The 19,333-nt window shown below is 37.3% G+C and overlaps 1 protein-coding gene across 1 annotated transcript in view; it reads left to right on the forward strand.

Moving 5' to 3' along the window:
* The first annotated feature begins 2,098 nt into the window (after window positions 1-2,098).
* The window catches only part of SLTM (SAFB like transcription modulator), a 26,292-nt gene continuing 9,057 nt past the window's right edge, over window positions 2,099-19,333 (forward strand). The window contains exons 1-11 of the mRNA XM_072399091.1: window positions 2,099-2,292; window positions 4,051-4,138; window positions 6,862-6,923; window positions 8,524-8,766; window positions 12,218-12,271; window positions 13,052-13,079; window positions 14,208-14,667; window positions 15,233-15,282; window positions 17,917-18,026; window positions 18,475-18,624; window positions 18,704-18,809. Of these exons, the coding sequence (XP_072255192.1) occupies window positions 2,158-2,292; window positions 4,051-4,138; window positions 6,862-6,923; window positions 8,524-8,766; window positions 12,218-12,271; window positions 13,052-13,079; window positions 14,208-14,667; window positions 15,233-15,282; window positions 17,917-18,026; window positions 18,475-18,624; window positions 18,704-18,809 (1,486 nt within the window). The 5' untranslated portion in view covers window positions 2,099-2,157. The remainder of the gene's footprint in view (window positions 2,293-4,050; window positions 4,139-6,861; window positions 6,924-8,523; window positions 8,767-12,217; window positions 12,272-13,051; window positions 13,080-14,207; window positions 14,668-15,232; window positions 15,283-17,916; window positions 18,027-18,474; window positions 18,625-18,703; window positions 18,810-19,333) is intronic.

Here is a 19,333-nt window from a genome sequence, read left to right on the forward strand (position 1 = left end):
AGTCTTTTATTCTTTACAGTTCAGCTGCCTTTCTGCCTTCTCTATCCTTATGGCTGGGAAATTCTGCTTCTTTTTAGTCTTCTTTACCCCTTCCCAGCTTCACAATCTGCTTACTTTTTGTCTCTCCCACCTGTGATAAGTAATAGAAGGCATGCTTGAGCAACATGTTCCAGCTAAACCATAGCCATATTGGACAGTAATGCATATTGGTGTTGTCATTCATAAAACTACACACATAAAACAGGAAGGTTAACTGAAAGCCCCCACCCTTCAGACTCAAAAGGCTTAAAGTCCATGCTCAGTACAAGCTTTGCACCAGATTTATATAGTAGGGAAGGGTGAGAACCTGTGATGGGTTTCAATGCTGCCTGAAAAAATGTAAAATGCAGAGTATGGGCAGGCTAAAACCTCCTAGCTGGCTAATTTTAATTGCAGCAGAAAGAGAGGTAGACATTTCTCTCATGGAGCCCTACTATTATTAAACAGGGTTTATATTGCGTCAACATATTACGCAGTGCTGTTAATTAAATAGGGGTTACAAATGACAGACAGTGACACAGGAGGGGAGAGCCCTAGATATTATTTAACAGGATTTATATAGCGCTAACATATTACGCAGCGCTATACAATAAATAGTTGTAATTGGCACGCAAACACAGACTGACACAGGAGGAGGCGAGGCCCCTGCCCTGAAGAGCTTACAATCTAGGATAGCAGTAAAACTTGATAAAATTGAATACATCCCCAGTTTAGCTTCATGGCTGAATGCTGGTTTGCTAGCCTGGGATGAAGCTTCCTTGAAGTGGAACTAAACCCGCCATGACAGGACGAGCTTTAGTCATAATTGTCTGGATTGCTGATACGGCACACACCTACCTCTTAGCACCCTGCAGCAGTGATGGGTCCATGGTCCTGCCAAGACTGCATCCATCACAGCCGCCATATTCTCTGCTTAGTCTTGTGGGTCCCCTGGGGTCCTCTTCAGCCATTGGGCATCCATTGGTGATATACGTACTGCTGCATCATACTGCAACCCCCGTGTGTACAGGTGTCTGTCCTGCTATAAAAATCCACCAAGCAATGTCTCCTCGTAAGGCCACAGCTCCAGTGCAGAACTAAATCCTAACACATAAAAATTTATGCAGAAGAGACAGGTGATGTCCAATAAAATAAAATAACCTTACCGGCCTGGTCACATGTCCTTGTCAGACATTAGCATTTTCTTCTACTTAAGTTTTCCATCTTGGTCATAGTGTCAGATAGTGAAAAGGCAGGTGTTTTTATTCCAGAAGGACATTGCTTGTCTTTTCTACCTAATAACAATCTTTCAAAGCATGACACATTATTGAGGGGGGTGGCCATTCATCCTTAAACAGCTGAGCACTTTACCTGCCTTCTCATAGAATATACAATACTCTGCTGGAGCAGAGTCATCTACACCTCCCAGGAACATCAGTCAGCATGTATTCATTTTTTATTGTGAACATTTGTCTGTTTTGTATTTGTACACCTCAGGCCATTCTTTATTTATTTCTGTGTGTAGAGCAGAGTTTCTCAAACTTTATAACATGGGGGACCCTTGAAAAAACTCAGGTCTTCAGGGAAGCCCTTCTATAATGACACAGCTCAGGGTATATCAGTGTGGTGGTCAGTGGGAGGAATTCCTCTTGCATTGCTAGGCAGAATGTCAACCTTACAGATAGCTAAAAGGATCATTGGTATCTGTTATCCTGAGATGCAGACTGCTGAAGTCTGGGCTTCATGGAACCCCTAGCAACCTCTGGAGGAATTCTATTAGATAAGCTCTGGTGTAGAGGATCCTCCAGCAGTGTTCAGAGCATTCTCCCAGCTCATTATCCGAGCATTGCTCGTTGTGTGGTAATGTCTGGCTGATTACTAGCCCCAGGTCCTATCTTTTCCATGGACAGATCTGCGGCATTCCCTCTTTATATGCTCTGTGTGCAGGAGGCTCAATCCATCGCCGAGTGGGTTGATGGCTTGTAAATGGTTTCCAGGAGAGGGCGGGGCACTATATGGGTCCTGTGTGTATTTGTAAGACGCACACTACACGTGACCTCGACTTCCGGGTCTGCCCGTGCCTAAGCCTTGTGTCACGTGTCACGGCGACATCTTAGTGCCCGGATCGAGCCGACTAAAATGGCTTCATCCAGCGGCAGCCCCGAGAGGAAGAAAGTGTCCGAGCTGCGCGTTATCGACCTCAAGTCCGAGCTTAGGCGCAGGAACCTGGACGTGACGGGCGTGAAAAACGTGCTGATTGCCCGGCTCAAGCAGGTAGTGTCCGGTGGGAGGGGCTCCCAGGAGGGAACTGGTATGGAGGCCTCGTTACCGCCCAGCCGCTTCTCTGAGGGAAATTGGTGTGGGACGGGGCAATGTATGCCCGGGGGCCTGTGTAACAGGCTGGAGTGTAAAGCGGTCAGTGAATGGAGCTGAGCAGGGCTGTGTATTACACCTCATATAATACCAATACAGAGACTTGTACTATATACCGGGCACCCAGCCTTATCTTCATCATTGTACTGCACAACGGAACACGTTGGTGCTATATTACACCTCATATAATACCAATACAGGGACTTGTACTATATACCGGGCACCCAGCCTTATCTTCATCATTGTACTGCACCACGGAACACGTTGGTTATATATTACACTTAATATAATACCAATACAGAGAATTGTACCATATACCGGGCACCCAGCCTTATCTGCATCATTGTACTGCACCACGGAACACGTTGGTGCTATATGAACTGTGTCAGGTCCCACTCTTCATGGTTTTGTATAGAAGGGAAGAATTAGCATCCTATGCAGGATTTCCTATTTGTATTGCAATGCTGCGCAGCTATGGAACCTTGCTATATTTACAGCAGCCTGACCCCTGTGTGACCCCGCGATCATTGCTCAGAAAATGTTACAGCGGACCTAGCAAATCTTCATTTTCCTGCGTGCAGTACCTCCACCACCATCAGAATGCACTGACAATAGAAGAAGAGCAGAGTATAAGTATTTACAATGCAGACATTACAGACAATACCACCGAGCTTCATAATATCATACAAACATGTCGGTGCAGCCTCTGCATTCTAGGATAAGGGGATTTCTGTAAAGTTTGAGAATGAACTTTACTCTGAAATTTACTTTGAACTAAAGCTCTATTTATGGAATCAGATAATATTATAGTTTATATAATTTAATATATATTATAATTTGAGTCCCTAATGACAGATGACAAAAATGTAAAATTTGTAAACACAAAATATCTAATACTTGTAACTGTTACAAAACCCATTCTTAGGAATTTCCTCCAGAAGCATTGTTTGGAGGAGGAAGAGAGGGCACACAATGAGGATTCTGGTTTATACTTTCCTTGCCAGCCTGACAAGCACACTGAGGGCTTTGCTGTGTGTATGTTGGTGTCAAAAGAGAAGTAATGGGGGCTGTCTTTGGTGACCTCTTCTTGCATTCCAGTTCTCTCAGAGCTGTCCTCACCAAGAATAAATAAAGACCCTGCCACTCTATAGAGTGTTGAACCCGGGCATATTCAAATAACTTAGGCCAGAAATGGCAAACCTAATACTTAGTTATGATGTCACAACACATTTCCCTCACCTGATTGTAGTATTTGTGCAGCCGGATCTCAGCAAGATTTGCAGACTGCCATTCTAATGGAAGTTGTGTCTATGCCGGCCAATACTAGCAGGATGTCAGCTGCTAAGAAAGATGTTGACGATGAGCTGTCACCAGAATCATTTTATTGGACATTATTGAATCACTTTAAGTTTATATCAGTCTTGTGTGCTGGGGATGTTGGGAGCATTTCATGTCCTATAGAAGCTTCTTTAACAAATAATTAAAGCAGCATGGCTTTGCCTCTGCCAGCCTATTGTGTAGAAAGTGAGCTGCTGGTTAGATCATTGTTTGCACATTTTGTTTTTTTATTTTAGGTGGGAAGGCAGTGTGTTAAGATTTGCTTCAATGTGTAAAATTTACAGGCCTATTTGATAAATTGTACTGATATTTTCTCTACAGGCAATTGAAGAGGAAGGTGGTGATCCTGATAATATTGAAATTAGTTCTTCTGGAGATACTCCTTCCAAAAAGCTGGTAAAGAACAAAGGTGTGTATCAATCTTTTTATATTATCTGAAAGTTAAAAATCCTTCTTTTATTTTCATTATGTTGTCATTTTACAGTTCATGTTATTGGGTTGTTTTTTTTTTTCTTTAAAACGTGTTGCTGGTGGTGTGCTAAGAAATAATAATATTAATAAAAAAACAAAATACACTGTTGTGCTTCTCTTTATCTAACCACCATCTGATTTGTCTGTAGCTTAGTCTACACTGATGTTACCTCAGCGTTTAACCTGAGGCTTTAAATGCCCATGTTTGAAATTCCTGTGCATTCTAATGGGCTAGTCTACACCGGGGCATTTCCTTGAGGCACGTTTTTGAGCTTTATAGATAACGCTTCTTGCAACATTTTAAAAATTAAAATGCAGGGTTAACCAATTTTCCAGAAGTTTAAAGGCAAGCCTGAATTTTAAACATGGGCTTTGGGCCTGGTATTATGGCACTCCTTCTAATATGCATGAAAATAACAAAGGTGTGGTGTGTGCAGGGCATTTCATGTTTTTGTGGTGTTTATTAAGCTGCTCTTCCCTATTTTATTTATTTATTTTTTATTTATAATATTGCTGTGATTACTTGATACTATATTAGTACAGATGATAAGACTTGTAATGTCACCTCTGCACCCCATTGATAGTCTGCCTTTGAACCCAGAATAATGCAGGCCAGAGAATGAAAACTTTGAACCAGAACTTCTTATATCTGAGTGTTTCCAGTGTCATAACTCATGTTGTAATGTAATTGCAACTTTATAGACCGTGTTCTCCCTAGAAATTTTTCTAGCTGGATGGGAAGAATATGTAGGTGAATGGCCAAAACGTGGGCAGGGAAACACGTGACAAATTTTAGTATTCACAGTTGTTATTGCCATAGGAATCCAGAATCACCTATAATTCTATCAGCTTTCTACTGTCCCTCTTATACTTTGTTCCATATTTGTAACCCCCCCATGTGTCTGTCTATTCTATCATGCCCCAACTGTCCAGCTACTTTATATTGTGACTTTTCTGTAATCACCCAAAGCAGTGGTAGGTGGTTACTGAAAAGTGCCGAGTTGTGCACCCAGCTAGAAGGGTCTGGAGAAAACATTGCATCAAAATTTGAGTGAACAACTTCCCGGCCACAATAATTGGCTGGCATTTTACATGTTGCTGTTTGTAACCCTTACTGTGGGTGAAAAGGATTAATAAAAGTTTTTCAAGACTTGAATATGTAAAATGTATCTAAAGACCCAACTTTCTATTTTTTTGGAGTGGTGAGAAGTTTTAAAAGTTTTTTTGTTCATGCTTGAGGAATGACATTTTTTGTCCTGGTGACAAATAGAAAATTTAAAATTCAAATAGATATTTTTTTTTTGTATGACCTCTGCCTGGTTTCATTGTTCCCTTTTCTATGCTTGTCTGCCCCTAGTTACTTGTATATTGGTGATATTCCTTTTATTGTTTTGTGAGGAGTGTGTACAGCGCTCCCATCTTTTACTTTGTTGCTGGAAATGGGCATGAAAGATTGTTTTCCAGTGACAGAAATTTACTGTGTACCCAGCCCAAGACGTAAGAATTGTCAATGTCAATCAATGTTTACATTTGATTTCATGTTTAAAATAATACACTCCAAAAAGCTTAAGTGGTACATGATTCCAAGCCCATACTTTCTCCGGTAGATCGGAGTAAAAAAGTTGATCAGTATTATACAATGTATTGAGGAAGAGAATTTCTGGGTAATGGGAGGCATTGACCTATACAGAGAGATTGTATAAATGGCCAATTCTGACCTGGTTCCAAAATGTTACTGTTTGGTGTTCTGGTCCTCTGCGAATACCTTCTAAATTGCTGACCCAGAATAAGTATATAACTCAAAAATGTTCATGTAATTGCCACACAACTCATCACACAGCTATCTTTGTGTGACTGCGAAAACTAAAACCAAAAGTTTAGCTTTACATTTTGGCTATATGCATTCTTTAGAATGAGTTCAGCAATGGCAGCAACCTCTGTCATATGTCTGCTTTCAGACCCTTCCTGCATTTGCGTTTATCATTAACAGATTGAGTTTTTATAATCTGGACTGGAAGCTCTGCCTTCTCATGCAGACACAAAGTTTTTCCTGTAATAGAGGGATGCTTGGAACCTAATGTGGCATTTCTTTTTCCTACTTGGGCTGTTACATGGTCCTGCATGAATGGCTTGAGAGGAAGTTGGCTATAGCGCAGTGTGCAATTGCATTTGGGTCTTACTTTCAATAAATTATTTTTTATTCCATTGAAATATGTAACTTGGCTAAAATGTGACTTCTCCATGCGTCAGTTCCCTAGCATGGCCACCTCCCTCCTTATACATTATAGTCCTCTTTTGTTGGGAGTGTCCACTTATACTCCTCCACCTCTGCCATAATATCCTTACGTAAATATCTGTAATTTGTCACGGTTGCAGTAGGGATCTTTTGTGCAATTGCCAGCTGTCTAACGGGCACTATGTGTTTGGAAAGTTTTGCTCTCCCTTATCTGTGGTAAATTAATTGAAGGAAAATCACCCTTACAGGACACACGGCAAAAAATTACCTAGGAGAATTTATATATTCCCCACTCTATTGAATATTAAAACATTTAGTCTCCACATGCAAGTAAATATAAGATAAAAGATTATTGTGTTTTTAATTAGAATTATATATATATATTTTTTTTTTATTCTGTCTGATGTTTTGTGCTCACATTTCAGGCAAGAAACAGGAAGCTGATGAATCTGGGTGTGAAGCTTCAATGGAAGAAGATTTAGTTAAGGTAAAGAATTCTATACAAAATGATCTTAACTGTAATAAAAAAATGTAAATATTCTCTTGGAAAAAAAAAAACAAATATCGGTAATATTTATTTATTTATTTATTTTTTGCACATTGAGATGTTAGCTAGTCTTAAACCTTACTCTATCCATACATTGAACAAATGTTCATCCTATTTTCTCAGCTGCTTAGCTTTTTTAGGGAGAGGGTTGGGTGGCATTTTTTAATGTCTTTCAGTGTGAGTTGGCAGAAATAATTATTTGTTCTGACTTCAGTGAAAGGGAAAGATTATTGGAGTTAGTATAGTTATCCGTTAATGTAAACCTACATCTGAGAGATTATGTAAGCCATTGTTGCAGAATTCAACCTAGAGAATTCTTATTGCTGGGTTGTAAATCTAATTGTTTGGTTCATACACCTGGAACAAGCATGCAGAACATTGTGTGACAGTAAATATCAATAAACAATATAATTTGTCAATTTTTTAAAAATTCTAATGAGTGAAAATTAGTACAAAAGATGGCATACCATGCGTTGAATCAGAGACACTTTATTGTATGAAAGTTTTTTTTTTTAAAATGATTCCAGCTACATGTGTGAAAATAGGTGGGACAAAGGTCATTGTGTTAAATGACATGTATTTTTTACACTTTTGGAACTAAGGGGACCAATTGCCGATTTCCCCCCCCCCCCCAGATTTATAATTTGTCAGTTCTGTGATTTCCCCAACCCAAGCCCCCCCAAGATTTGTAATGTGACAGGTTTGGACTGCAGGTAGGTCGCCTTAGATTTATTTACAAGGAAGCAATGCTTCCATTATATGGGTACATACAGCCACAATTATAGGTGTGACAAGTTACCCATGGCACACACATCTGGGAACACTAAATTTGCTGTTTTTTCCACTTTTAACCACTGGCTACAGCTTCCCCTTCCTCCACCATGCAAAAACAATTCTGGGGAGAACACTGCAACTGTGTATCAATAAAAAATAATAGTTTTTTAGCTTGATTTATCACATGCGTTTAAAATTGTGGGTTCAATTTTTAATAATAAAAATCTTTTCATTTAGTTTTAAATGAATCTGTTAATATAATAAAAACGCAAACCCTTGCCAGTGTAACCATTCAAAAGGTTTTACTGCCTTTATGACAACAGCAGGACCTAACTGTGATGTGCAGATACAATTCCCTGGCCTATGAATGTTCCATATTTTGTAGGGCTTTGCTTGGTCCACATTGTGCTCTATCGTGGTCATCTTCAACGTTTGTTTTGTTCTGTGTTTTCAGAGTTTGGTTTTAGTTTAGTGTTGATTGCCTGGCATTTGGTTTTAGTAGAAAAGCCTTAAATACAAGGATATTGTGGGTCAAGTGCTTTTCTTTACATTTATAATTGCAATGCTGAAAGGTTCCATAGAAGAGGTATCCAGTATTCGTTAGAAGATACCTTCGAAGATCATGCCCATTGTGAACATCACCAGATTATAATTCAACAAGTCTTTAATAAATTGGCAAACCAAAACCAACCCACTTGCAGTTAATGGGTAAGCAGGTTTTTTTTGGGTCATTTGAGATTCACATTGTTTGCCTTTCTCAAAAAAGGAATTTGAGCTGGAGTCTCAAGATGTAAGTGACCAAGATGGTAGCGATGGCGTAAAGGATACTGAGGAGCTTGATGATGACATAAAGGATACTGAGGAGCTTGATGATGACGCTAAAGATACTGAGGAGCTTGATGAAGAAAGTTTTAAGTCTGACGCCGTGCTATACCCAGAAGACATGAAGAGCAGTGAATCAAATCCTGTACCTCCGGAAGAAGACTCTGAAAAAGAACCCCAAAACCAAGTATGCTGAGTGGTTACATTGAAATCACAGTACAGTCTTCTATTTAATGGCTGCAAATTTTACTTGACTGATTTTTGAAATGCTCTGGGTGACGTGTGAATGCAAACTATTAAGGATGATTACCTAAATCTTACTAACTTTTTGTCCATAATTTCTGGTTACTTGCTTTGAAAGCATCTCATCACAGAAACACATTTTTGGCAGTGGTATTCTGCTTCCTGCACTTTATTTGTGAAGCAGTAATATTTTCTAGTTGCTTTGCCTAAATGTTATATCTGAAGCAAAAGCAACAGTACATGCAAGGAAATCCCATTATAGCTGTTGCTACAACAAGGGTTCCCGCTTGAAAATTCCTCTCCTTTTATTTTTAAAATACTTTTATTCTTAGTGAGAATGATCACCAGGACAAATGGAGAGGAGAGACATGCTGCTTGGCCAATAATAAGAACGTTTTGGCTTTAGATTCATTTTAAAGTGAAACTACAGGCAAAAAACATTATCATATGTGTACACACTCCTGTGTGGTTAGTTTTGTACACACTGGCTATTTAGCTTGGCCAGTCATGTGATTCACATGCTCTTCCATACAGTTTATTCTGGTCGGTGATAGGTGATATGTTTGTGGATTACCTTAAGCCATTCATGCTCATTGGCAGTGAACTGGCATCTCCACCTTTGTACAGCCACCAGGGAGCTCTGCCAGGAATAAGTTGAGCGATCTGGATATGCAATGTGGAAGTGGTGTAAGAATAACAAAACTAATCGTTTAGTCACAATCCTAGCATGTAAAACCACAAACACATTGTTTTTTGGCTTGAAATTCTACTAGGAGCTCTTGTGATATGGCTGTCATGATTTTGTTGCTTTTTGCCGTTTCATATGGTGATGGGTTTATTATTGTTTGTTTTTTTTTTGTTTTTTTTTTAAGCAAGGCATTGCAGGCAGATAATTGGGAGTTTTTGGTTCAAAATCAGAATGGTAACCCTTGTTAAACCCTAAAACAAAAGTGTTTTCTATATAAGTGATGCCATGCACTATTTTATTTATATGATTAGGAGAGTAAATCCAAATAAATTTGTGATTAAAGAGAAATTTATAGATGCATAATTGCAATCTTTGGGTAATACACATTACAAGGCAATGTTATGATAAATAGTAACGCATGCTTTTTTTTTTTTTTTTTTTTTTTTTTCATTTTAAGGCAATCGGTGTCTCTAGACTCTAGCCTTGTATAATTGCAGGAAATGACAATCTTTTGACAATTGAAGTCTAAATTTAAAAGGAAGCTAAAATTTCATTCAAGAATTCTGATAGAAGAATGTTTCTTACAAATGATACAGGTTGTGTTAAATTTTGGCCTTGCCTTCTAAACAAGCCCTTATCTGTGTTACCAGCACTGCTCCCCAGTGGTATCGTGGCGCTGGGCAAAATGACAGATGCTGCACAAAAGTCAGACAAATCTAATGATCATCTAGAGTATTGTGTAGGAGCTAACTGGTACTTGAGGGCAAAAAGGACATTTACCTCCATGAAAAATCCTTGGTGGGGGGGGGAAAAAGGCACCAACATCTTTGTGCTTGGCTCATCTGTGTCCAGGGATTTGCTTCGTCCCTGTTTTAGCTGTAATATGTTTTTGGATAACCAGTTGCATACCTGTGTATTACCAGCGTCCAATTCTCTCACCTTCTGTAAATTTTTTTTTTTTTTTTTACTGTAATCATAAATAGGTGACTTCCTGTCTCAATCACCGATCTGCTTAATCCTTTTAGGGTGCATTTTACAGTAATTGAATGTCTGGTGTGTTTATATTTCTTTACCTACTAATCTGAAATTTGATAAATTGGTTTAAACATTTACCTTACTTTGCTGTTAACATGTATTTTTTTTTTCTTAATTGGCTTAGTGTAAAATGTAACTTGCCTACTAGCAAACAAATTTTTATTTTAGATGTTGGTTCAAAATATTGGGTTACGGCGGTATTTCACTTTCACAGTGTTTAGTGGGTGTTCTTTCTGCAAGTATACCTGTTCAGTGATTAGACAAAAACGAAAATGTAAACTTAATATAATTTTTTTTATTGGAAACCTGTGTTACTACAGGCTGCCATTGTAAACGTCCTACTGAATAATTGCTTTGTAGTAGTCATGACAGTAGTTCATGGCTTAAAATGGAGTTACTTCTTTGGGACAAATATGCACATCAGTCCTATTTCACTGGTTGCATAGTTGTTCTGGGTCACACACACATCAAAAACATTCACATGGAGAATCAGTATGACCTTAAAGTCCCATCCAAAATGCTGTTTCTAATTAAGCAGTGCTTTCAACATTTACAGTGGTGGCAAATGGTATTGTGCAAGAGCTTGAGTACCCCAGTTTATTTTCTATGGGCAATAGTGGATGAGATGTTATGTATTGCATCTCAACTATGGGCACACTTCACCTTTTGTTTTCTTGTTTCATTGGGCATGAAACAGCATTGACTGCACCACAACCTGACCCTCTGCCTAAACTTAGATTTTAGCACCAGTAATTGCAGCCTGTTGTCCTACAGTATTCTATTGCAGTCCTGTTACTGTACATATAGACGGCATGGGTTAATGGTAAAGTGGTCAGTGGCCTATTTGTAAAGTTGAAACCCATTGTGGGTGACATATAAACCACCATTGCTGACCCCTCTTAAAAATAAATAAAACAAAGGGTCAGATTATTATGCTAACTTTTATTTTGTTTTGTTTTATTGATATTATTGGTTATATCACCTTTACCAGATATTGCAAAAACATCTGCTCTGTTCACACCAAAGCCTTGCATTACAGCACAGGTCTATAGCTAAAGCCTTTGCATCCAGAAAGGCAGAGCACAGGGCTGGACTGTTCTGTTATGTACTTGTCTTTATAGTTGTGGGAGTACTATAACCACAAGTGGCACAAAATATTTAGTCCTGCTTTAAGGTATATCTCACGGTAAAAAAGAATGTAGGGCATACCAATTTTCATGTGTGTGTGACTTTGTTTTTAGAATTGGATAAGGTATTAGATCTTCTTCTTGCTACCCTGATTTGCACACCAAATCAGTGAATTTGTGCTACAGAACTTAGTGGATCTACATAATGGTTAGGCTACTTAGCAAATTGTTTATTAGGTACATCACCTATAATTCCTTGATTACATGAATATTACAATCCTGCACATAAGAATGGTGATGCTTATTTTTTTCTATCTTCCTCCTCAGTAGCTTTTTATATTGCTTAGGTAATTGAAGGCTTATAATAAGATGTTGCTTTGTTAGAAAAACAAAGTTTGTTGAAAACAAAATTTGCATGTCTTCTTGAAACATGTTGAATATGTCCAAAAGACCTCCTGGAAAGTATTTCTTTTAACTTTGTGTTCTGTCAATATTTTAAGTGTTTTTTTGCCTTTTATAACTGTTTCTTTTTCTATTTCGTTTAGGATAATGAAAACCAGGACACGCAAAACTTTTCTGATCATGATGTTGTGCCTGATGTAAGTTGTTCTTCCAGTTCCTATCCTATTTGAAGGATCAAGGATTGGTAACTTTGTGAAAGTCAGATTGGATTTGATATTTTAATAGGTGGTTTTGTTTAGTCACCAGGGGTATGGGGTTATTCATGCTTGAACAAAATTCTCTGATGTAGTGTAATAATCTTTTGAAGGTGATCACACTTTGTGTACCTTTCCTTTTAATATTCAATAAGCTACAATAATTGGTACTTTTGGGATCAAGTATACTTAAGTGGATTTCAGATTTTAAATGGAACTTTTTACCTTGGCACACTGTATTTAAATTGGCAATATAATAGAATTGTTCCTTCAAAATATCCATTTTTGTTGTTGTAGCACTCTAAAATGAAGGCAACACATAACAAATTTTCCAGCGGTATTTACCTAATGCAATTTAAAATATCCAAGTGAAAGATATAATTACAACAGTATAAAAAATAATAAAAAAAAAGGAAAGAAATACTCTCCTGGCGTTAACAATTTGTGGAACCAGTGTTTTAATTTCAGCCTGCAGTCTGTTGGCGTACTTCTCTGCCAAATTTGTACATCTAGATTTTACATATGCGACAGGGACTGTAGGTATTTTATAAGTAGAATTTGTGTGTAAGTCGGAACAGGTACATTATTTTAATAAATGCAATTAGGACTGATGTTTGTCTTAACATATTAGCCACAGTGGTGTCAGTTACTGTATTCTGAAATGTAGGAGTTTATAAAAGAAAAATTGGTTTATTTTTAATTTTTATTTTTTCTGCCTTCTAGGAATGTGAAGAGGAAGACAATGATAAAGGTTAGTCTTTAAAATATACTTTTCATTTGGATCAGTGGTACCCGCCACAAAAGCCCATTTAAGTTTTTTTCCTGTTATAACAATCGAATAAAGAAGGCGAACACATTTAAATTAGTAATACATTATAGTTATTTTAGACTTTATTTTACCAAATAAGTATTTTTTTATCTCAAAAGGTAAGTTGTTTATGCAAATGCTTAACTCTTTAAGATGTTGGTGCAGAATTCAGAATCATTTTTGTTTGGAAACACTTGCTGCATGTGGCTGCCATTGGAGGACAATTGTCTGCTTTTAAGCAGATTGTATGAGACCTTTTGAAAGCTTGGATATTTACCTCTAAAAGAAGATCATTGAAATGTATGATGTCATGGTATAAACCATGGAACAACTTGCGCAGAACTGGAGCACTATGCAAGACTCTTGTATAACATGTGCCTGTTATCACATGAAACCTGGTTCTTGACTGACCATTACTTTTATTATATGGAACATCAAGGTCAAATGATCTCTGCTAATTACTGTGGAACATCATTCTTTTGGGATATGTGATCACTACTGTGGAACATCTTTCTCATATGTCTTCAGAATTTGACTAGGATTGGTGTGATCTGTATATGCTGCTATTTGCTTTGAGATGCATGGACACCTCTACTTGGAACCCTCCCAGTCCTGAGCAGATGAGATGCTTATTCTGCTTTTGTTATGAGGCACCGCATCAGCCTTGATTGCAGCTGGTCAGCATGCTGAAGAAATACTATGCTTGGACTTGTGGCTGTTGGAAGAATGTGGACTCTCATCCAGGCATTACATTGAAACGAAGAAATGCTTTTCCTACTTCAGGACAGTTTACCACTGGGCATTTATTGCCATCCATCTCGCATTTATGAAGACTTGCCTCCTTGGGATTGTGAGGCTCTATATACTGAAGCTGTTTCCCACAGCAGAAATTGGATCATTAACATCATGACTAATGTGCTGTCTTGCCATGAAGAATGTCCTCTTGTTTGTCTATACTTTTAAAGCAATGTTTACTGTTAACCAGATTTGTTTTCTCTAGGTCCTACACTCAAATTTGAATTTGTTTAAACTTCTTATTTTGCCATGTTTATTCCTGTTAAATCCTCTTAGATATAACAGGTTCTGGTGATGGTACACAGGACGTATCTAAACCTCCTCATTCAGAAGAAAATGGATCAGACCTCGCTGTTAAAGAAGACATGAAAGATAACACTTCTGTGAAAGAAGCTGATGACGATAATGTGTCTGTCACAATCCAGGCTGAAGATGCCATCACTATCGATTGTGATGGGGATGACCTTCTAGAAACAGGTAAAAATGTAAAACTTGCAGATTCTGAGGCCTGCAAGCCAAAGGATGAGCAGGAGACGAGTGGCACCAAGGATGGCCTGGAGAAACAAAAAGATGACATGTCTGAGGACCAAAAAGATGTCAAAGAGGAGAACATAAAAGGAGATGGTGCCAAGAAAGAAGCTAGAGAAGGTTCGAAGAAAGCTGAATCTGGAGATAAAGACAAGGATGCTCAGAAGAAAGGTCCCTCATCTACTGGGGCCTCTGGTCAAGCAAAGAGGTTTGTTTTTCTATGTCAGTTCTTTACGATACTGATTACCAGCGTTTCCTAAGAGCACTCTACATTAAGGGTTAGCATCAAGGATATTAGTACCTTGTTTTTATAATGGTTTTTGAGCCTCATAAGTTCTTTTTATTTTTTAATTTTTTTTTATTTATTTTTTTTATTTTTTAAATTGAAGATCTTCCCAGTATGTTCTGCCAATTTCATTATTGTATTGCCGGCAATTTTATTTTCCTTTTTCCAAATTGACAAGTTTCTAAACTACTTGTGGTGATGGTAAGAAACCGCAGCCCGAAAACAAAATGAAGTCAAGTCCCATTCTTGAATTTGGGAGAAGATTTACCATATTTCCACATTGAATAGAATTGTCAGAAAACCTAGAACTACAGGCATCCTGGGGAAAATCATGTCAAGAAGCTTTTTCAGGGAATCCTTGTGTTGTTCTAAGTTGCAATTAAGCAAATTGGAAGGTGTTTTTGTTTTTTTGTATTTTAGTATTTCCTAATTGGGATGCTTTGATCTGTTTTTTCATTTTATTTCCCTAATTCCTTGCTTCTTACAGCTCATCCAAAGATGGAAAGGAAAGCAAAACCACATCCAAAGATGATAAAGGTATGATTTTTTTTTTTTCCCCTGTCTTCTAGTTACCCTGGTATTTACCTTGTAATAAATTATGTAGGTTCTGATCAGTGGTCAGTACTGGGTTTCTTTTGATTAGTGCCCTTTTTTTTAAAACTTTCAGTGTTTTGTCTGTTTCATTAATCTAGACCAACACTTGTCTTCCACTTTGTGATAGTCATGAGAAAAATGTGTGGTGTCACTGGCAATGATGCTCTATTTGTGCTTTTAACCTCACATTTTGACCACGTCTCAAGATCCTGCAACTTCAGATGTTTGAGAAAGGGCCCTCTTAACCCCATAGACAACCATGATTTTAGTACACGTTCTCAACTTATGCAAATCCTATATATTCACTACATTTTTGTTTTTCATATTGGCCTCCATTTTACTGTAGTTGCCCATGTCCTACTTACATTTCCAACATTTATTTAATCTCATAACGTCCTCCCATTCATGGATCTAAAACTTCTCCAGAGCTGCCCCTTTTCAATGACAATCTCTCCTGCATCCCATTAGGCTCGCCCCTTCATTTTTAACACATCTACACAAGCCCTCAAAACTCACTTTATCTAACAATCACTTAATGGCCACCGTTCCATTTGCCCTTAATTGTATGCTATGCTACCCCAACTCGCCACTTGATATGTTTACAGATTTATCATCCCCCCCTTTATTGTACATTGTTGTGTAATAAACTTACTTAGTAACGAAAAAATATTAATAATCGACCTAGACCGGTATGCATGCCAAGAGTCAGAAATCTTCATGCTCATTGTGGGTCAATAACTCAAAGCCTGGATGCTAAATGATGTGACAAACTGTATTAGGGTCACCAATGCCAAGCTGATATTTGTCAGGATCCTGTTAAAGTTTGTGCAGCATTTTCTATCATCTTAATGTATTTAGTTCTAATGCCTTAAAGTCAGCTGGACTCTTTTAGACCTGATCTCAGATCAAATGTACCATGTGTCACTGACATTTTAAAATTCACCCAGGCAATCCATTTGTTATGCCCACTCAGGCACACCCAAATGCTAAACATATGCTGGCTGAATTTACTTATCTGACAGAATCCTAAATTTACTTCCACACCATTTTAATTAAAAAAAAAAAAAAAAAAAAGTCCTGTTTGCGATAAGTAGTGTATAAAAAAAAAATGCTCTTATTACCACAGTGATGGTTCAGGGCTGTGTTTATCCTTCTCATTTGTCATGTAAATATGACATTATATTATTTAGCAGTCACTTAGAATTCTCCAGACCACTGGCAATACCTACTGACTGGTTCGATTCATTTTTTGTGAGATGTTCTTTTGTTAGGTAATTGCATTGTGAGGCTCTATATACTGAATATAATTGCATAGTCCAGACTCCTATCCATGTGACAGATAACTTGTGCCTTTTGACTTGATTTTTTTTTTCTTCTAAAATTACAAAATGTTATGTTTCTGAATCCTTAATAGCATACCTAAACTAGAGTACAATTTGTATAGAAAACAATTGTAAACCTTGTTGCTAAATTAGTGTTCTATAAAGAATTTTTGTATATTATGGTTTTAAAAGGGTTAAAATAATTCACAAACTTTATAAGTTTCAAATTGTTTTAGTCTAACTGGATAACAGTATGCTTTTTGGATACTGACCTTTTTAAGCTGCATGGGGAATTGGGGAAACAAAGTACTCCATAATGGTATGGGAGCCTGCTCTGTTCTCTGTATTTAGATTGGGTTACCCATATGATTGGGGTTACATTGGACAAGTTGACAACAAACAAGCAAATGTTTGCTGGCAACAATGTGGACAAATTGGTAATTTAGTGTTTCCAACAGCTTCTCATTAGGTATTCAGTTTGGGTTCACCAGTATTGTGGATTTGTGGCATATCCCGTGGGGTTTTATTTTACCATTTTACACTGCATATCCTTTAGCTAAAGCCAGCACACTCAAAATAGGCCAAGACGGGGGCTTTTCATTAAGCCAGTCCACCTAATGTTGGTAAATGTTGAAGCTTGAAACCTGAGAGTTTGGTGCATGAAAAGTCTACCTAAATGCTGATAGCTCTTTGTGTGCCAAATTTTTCTGAGGTGGTGTTTGGGGCATAAATCCTTGTTTGATAAATTGATATTGTTAGGAGCTTTACTTATGCCACTGCTTCACTTGGGACGGGAAAAATACAAATAATTGCAATAGTTGTAAATGCCTAAAGCACTTCAAATGATAGAATACTGTTGCATAAAAGTTAGGCCTTTTATCTCTAATTACAAAATGTTCACTGTATTATCTTAATTCTTGTAGTAAAACCCCGACCATTACTCTTCTTTTTTTTTTTTTTTTAAGTAAATTTGGGCCTAGCGTTGCTCATTAAAATTGTCCTACTGCCAGCTAATTTTACATTGCATCACCTCTGGCTTCCTTTAGTAAATCTCCCTGTTTTCTTTTGTCTCGTCAATTTTGACCAGTGACCCCATATTCAGAATGCTGGTAAATTTTACACTGCTGTATGTGTAGTGTGGTTGGGAGTTCTTCAATCAGCCCACAGATAGCAATAAATATATTGGAGCCTGTAAACCTTCCTAGTTTGAAAGTCTTTCACTTTTTTTTTTTTTTTTTTCCTTTTTTCTTTTAAGGGAGTACAAGTAGCACAAGTGGTAGCTCTCTGAGAAATCTTTGGGTCAGTGGACTTTCTTCAAACACAAAGGCAGCAGACCTGAAGAATCTATTTGGAAAATATGGAAAGGTGCGTCTGTGTAGTGTATTGCAACCATGCAGAACTTTTGTCTTTTATGAAAGTGTGCTCAATGTGCTTGAACTCTGAACACCTGGTTAGAAAATATTTTGAGGCCCCACCCCCTACAAGATAGATAGATATAGTATGAATGTTATATGATTTTATTATGTGAAAATGTTAGCCATAGTTCAGATTCTAGACTTTCCTACATTAATTCTGTCTGCTTCATTAGCATTAGTTGTCTTTATTGTAAATTTTTTTTTTTTTTTTTAAATCTTTTGATTTAACATTTAAAAATCAGTAACCCTTAAAAGTTAAATTTATTATAATTCCCTATATTAACTTTCATTGCAGGCTTCGCAGTTTAAAATCTAAAGGATTGCTTGTGTCTAATTGGTAATGCTTCCCACATTTCATCTGTCTCAATATTTTAATTTGATCCCTAATTTTTTTCTAGGTTCTTAGTGCAAAAGTAGTAACTAATGCAAGAAGTCCAGGGGCAAAATGCTATGGAATTGTAACTATGTCATCTAGTGCCGATGTATCCAGGTGCATTTCTCATCTCCATCGTACAGAATTGCACGGTCAACAAATATCTGTAGAGAAGGTAAGTAGGGCTTATTATTCTTGGTCTTTTTGGCATTTTTGTTTGTGGATACATTTCATCATGATCTTTGCTCTTTTAGTGGAAGAGTGATCCTTCTAAGCGAGACCAAAAGAAAGAGGGGGATGATAAAAGTAGTTCTGGCAGAACATCTGGTGAGAGGAAGTCATCAGGAGGTGATAAAAGCAGCAAGTAAGTCTTTTTCTTTCTTCTTCTTTTTTTTTTTTTTTTTTTTTTTGTACAAGTGGTTGCTACCATTTATGCAATGTTTATTTCACAAATTTCTAAACGATTTTTAAGGCACATAATTCAAACTTTATAAACATCAATCAAAATTTATCATACATTTAAAATATGAATGTATTGCTTCCCCGGAGACATAGGACACCAAAAAAAATCAACTATTTAGACACATCCAAACAAAAGAACAATTATTTGTGTTTAATATTGATGTCCGGATATTTAAATGTTACAAAATGCTTCGTAGTTACACTTATTTTAAACCTCTTTCCATCTTAAATCAACCAGAACCAACAAACAGCTTTCTGGGGGTCTTGAAACAAGATCCTACACTGCATGGCTGAAGTAGACTCACATTTTATAATCTTGTTCTTAATCCTTTTTATCCATCCTAGCTAATGTCATATGTATGTATGTGTGTGTGTATGTGTATATATATACCGTATTTTTCGGACCATAAGACACACTTTTT

Source organism: Pyxicephalus adspersus, chromosome 2, assembly GCF_032062135.1.
Source record: "Pyxicephalus adspersus chromosome 2, UCB_Pads_2.0, whole genome shotgun sequence".
Lineage (NCBI taxonomy): Eukaryota > Metazoa > Chordata > Amphibia > Anura > Pyxicephalidae > Pyxicephalus > Pyxicephalus adspersus.